This window comes from Cystoisospora suis (genome assembly GCF_002600585.1).
Source record: "Cystoisospora suis strain Wien I chromosome Unknown contig_2604, whole genome shotgun sequence".
In the NCBI taxonomy this organism is placed as follows: Eukaryota; Apicomplexa; class Conoidasida; order Eucoccidiorida; family Sarcocystidae; genus Cystoisospora; species Cystoisospora suis.
This window is the reverse complement of record NW_027155402.1, coordinates 16,853-18,166: the sequence shown is the minus strand read 5'-3', so window position 1 is coordinate 18,166 and position 1,314 is coordinate 16,853. Positions and strand designations below refer to the sequence as shown.

At 55.0% G+C, this 1,314-nt stretch overlaps 2 protein-coding genes across 2 annotated transcripts; one reads left to right on the top strand and one right to left on the bottom strand.

The window, feature by feature from the left end:
- On the top strand, positions 1-626 carry CSUI_005376 (uncharacterized protein; the record flags this gene model as incomplete). Its single annotated transcript, XM_068065552.1, has 1 exon — positions 1-626. A coding segment is annotated over one exon (252 nt), but the record flags the coding sequence as incomplete, so codon positions are not given.
- On the bottom strand, positions 134-1,314 carry CSUI_005375 (uncharacterized protein; the record flags this gene model as incomplete). Its single annotated transcript, XM_068065551.1, has 1 exon — positions 134-1,314. A coding segment is annotated over one exon (144 nt), but the record flags the coding sequence as incomplete, so codon positions are not given.

Below are 1,314 nucleotides of genomic sequence, written 5' to 3'. Positions count from 1 at the left end.
ATTGACGCGACGCACAGCTCGGAGGGAACTTGCGGATTAGCAGGCGACTGCCTGACTGTGCGAGCTTGCGCACTCCGGTCATGCAGTGCCTTTTCCTTATGCGCGAGCGGCTTCCGCCTTCATCTCGTTGATCGGCTGCTTCAGCGGGACGGCGGAAGGACTAACAGCGAGTCCATTGCAACCAGGATTCCCACAGTCCAGTCGGTTGTGGCGCGGAGCAGAGACCGAAAGCGACCTATTGAAAACCGTTGACGGTTCCGCCGTGCGCAGATCAAAAGTACTGGGTGTTCCGAAGTGATGATCTATTGTGGCAAAGAAATACGGTTGCTGATCGGTTTCGATTCTTCTGATCAGACAAGATTCGCTCAAGATTCGTTGAGGCTCCCACGAGTTCTAACTGGAGCAGATGGCGACGCCCTGGTGGCACACTTTCGGCGCTGAAGTGGCATTGTCGTCAATTTTTGCAGACGGGGTATCAGTTATCGCAGATTGCTCGGGGACCTACTACACGTGTGTAAGAGCATGCTGCTGTTTAGCGCATCACTTGCACGCAAAAAAAACGCACCACGGCTGTCGGTTTGCAAGGTGTTTTCGACTTCAGAACTGGCTGAAGGTTTCTTTCTTCAGTAATCTTGCTGGCATTGTGCTGGCCCGAACGTGTCGCACCGCCAGGCAAGAGAAACTACGGGACCGCGCACACCCCCGCCACTTCAGGTGTACTGTCGGCACCTAGGTGTGCAGGCGCCTGACCCGGTAAAAAAGCGGTATCCTCTCGGCAGTGCAGCAGGTATTCGCTCTTCTGACGGAGGCTGTCACATTAATGCTGGCGGCAGCCAGCAGCAGAAGCTTTTCACCCGTGTTTCGATGAACGGGCACCACCTGTATTCAGCACTTCCATTTTCAGCCCCACCAGTAACAGAGGCGCAGTGCGATCAAGGACGCCTGCCGGATCGGGGAACACGCAGCTCGAAAACAACAGTACTTCTGAAGCAGAAGGACGCGATTGGACACACCGGAGGCACCGGAAACTGATGTTGCTGGATCACCGTACTCCAGGAAGACTCAACAAAGTGGACGAAAGCTCATCGGCCGCGCATCCCAATGGCGAATCCTGTCTCACTAACAGTGTTAGACCGTCATTGTGGCCCTGGGGCGGAAGCGGTGCCAACTACGAAGAATCGGCGGTATACGGGTCTCCACGAAAATGATGAGGCTCACAACGTAGGCACCTTAGCCGGCATATCAGTCTGCATCTGTCCTCTTTGACCCACCTTTCCTTTAGTCGTAAGCGGCGTGCATACTGTGGCAGTCCGA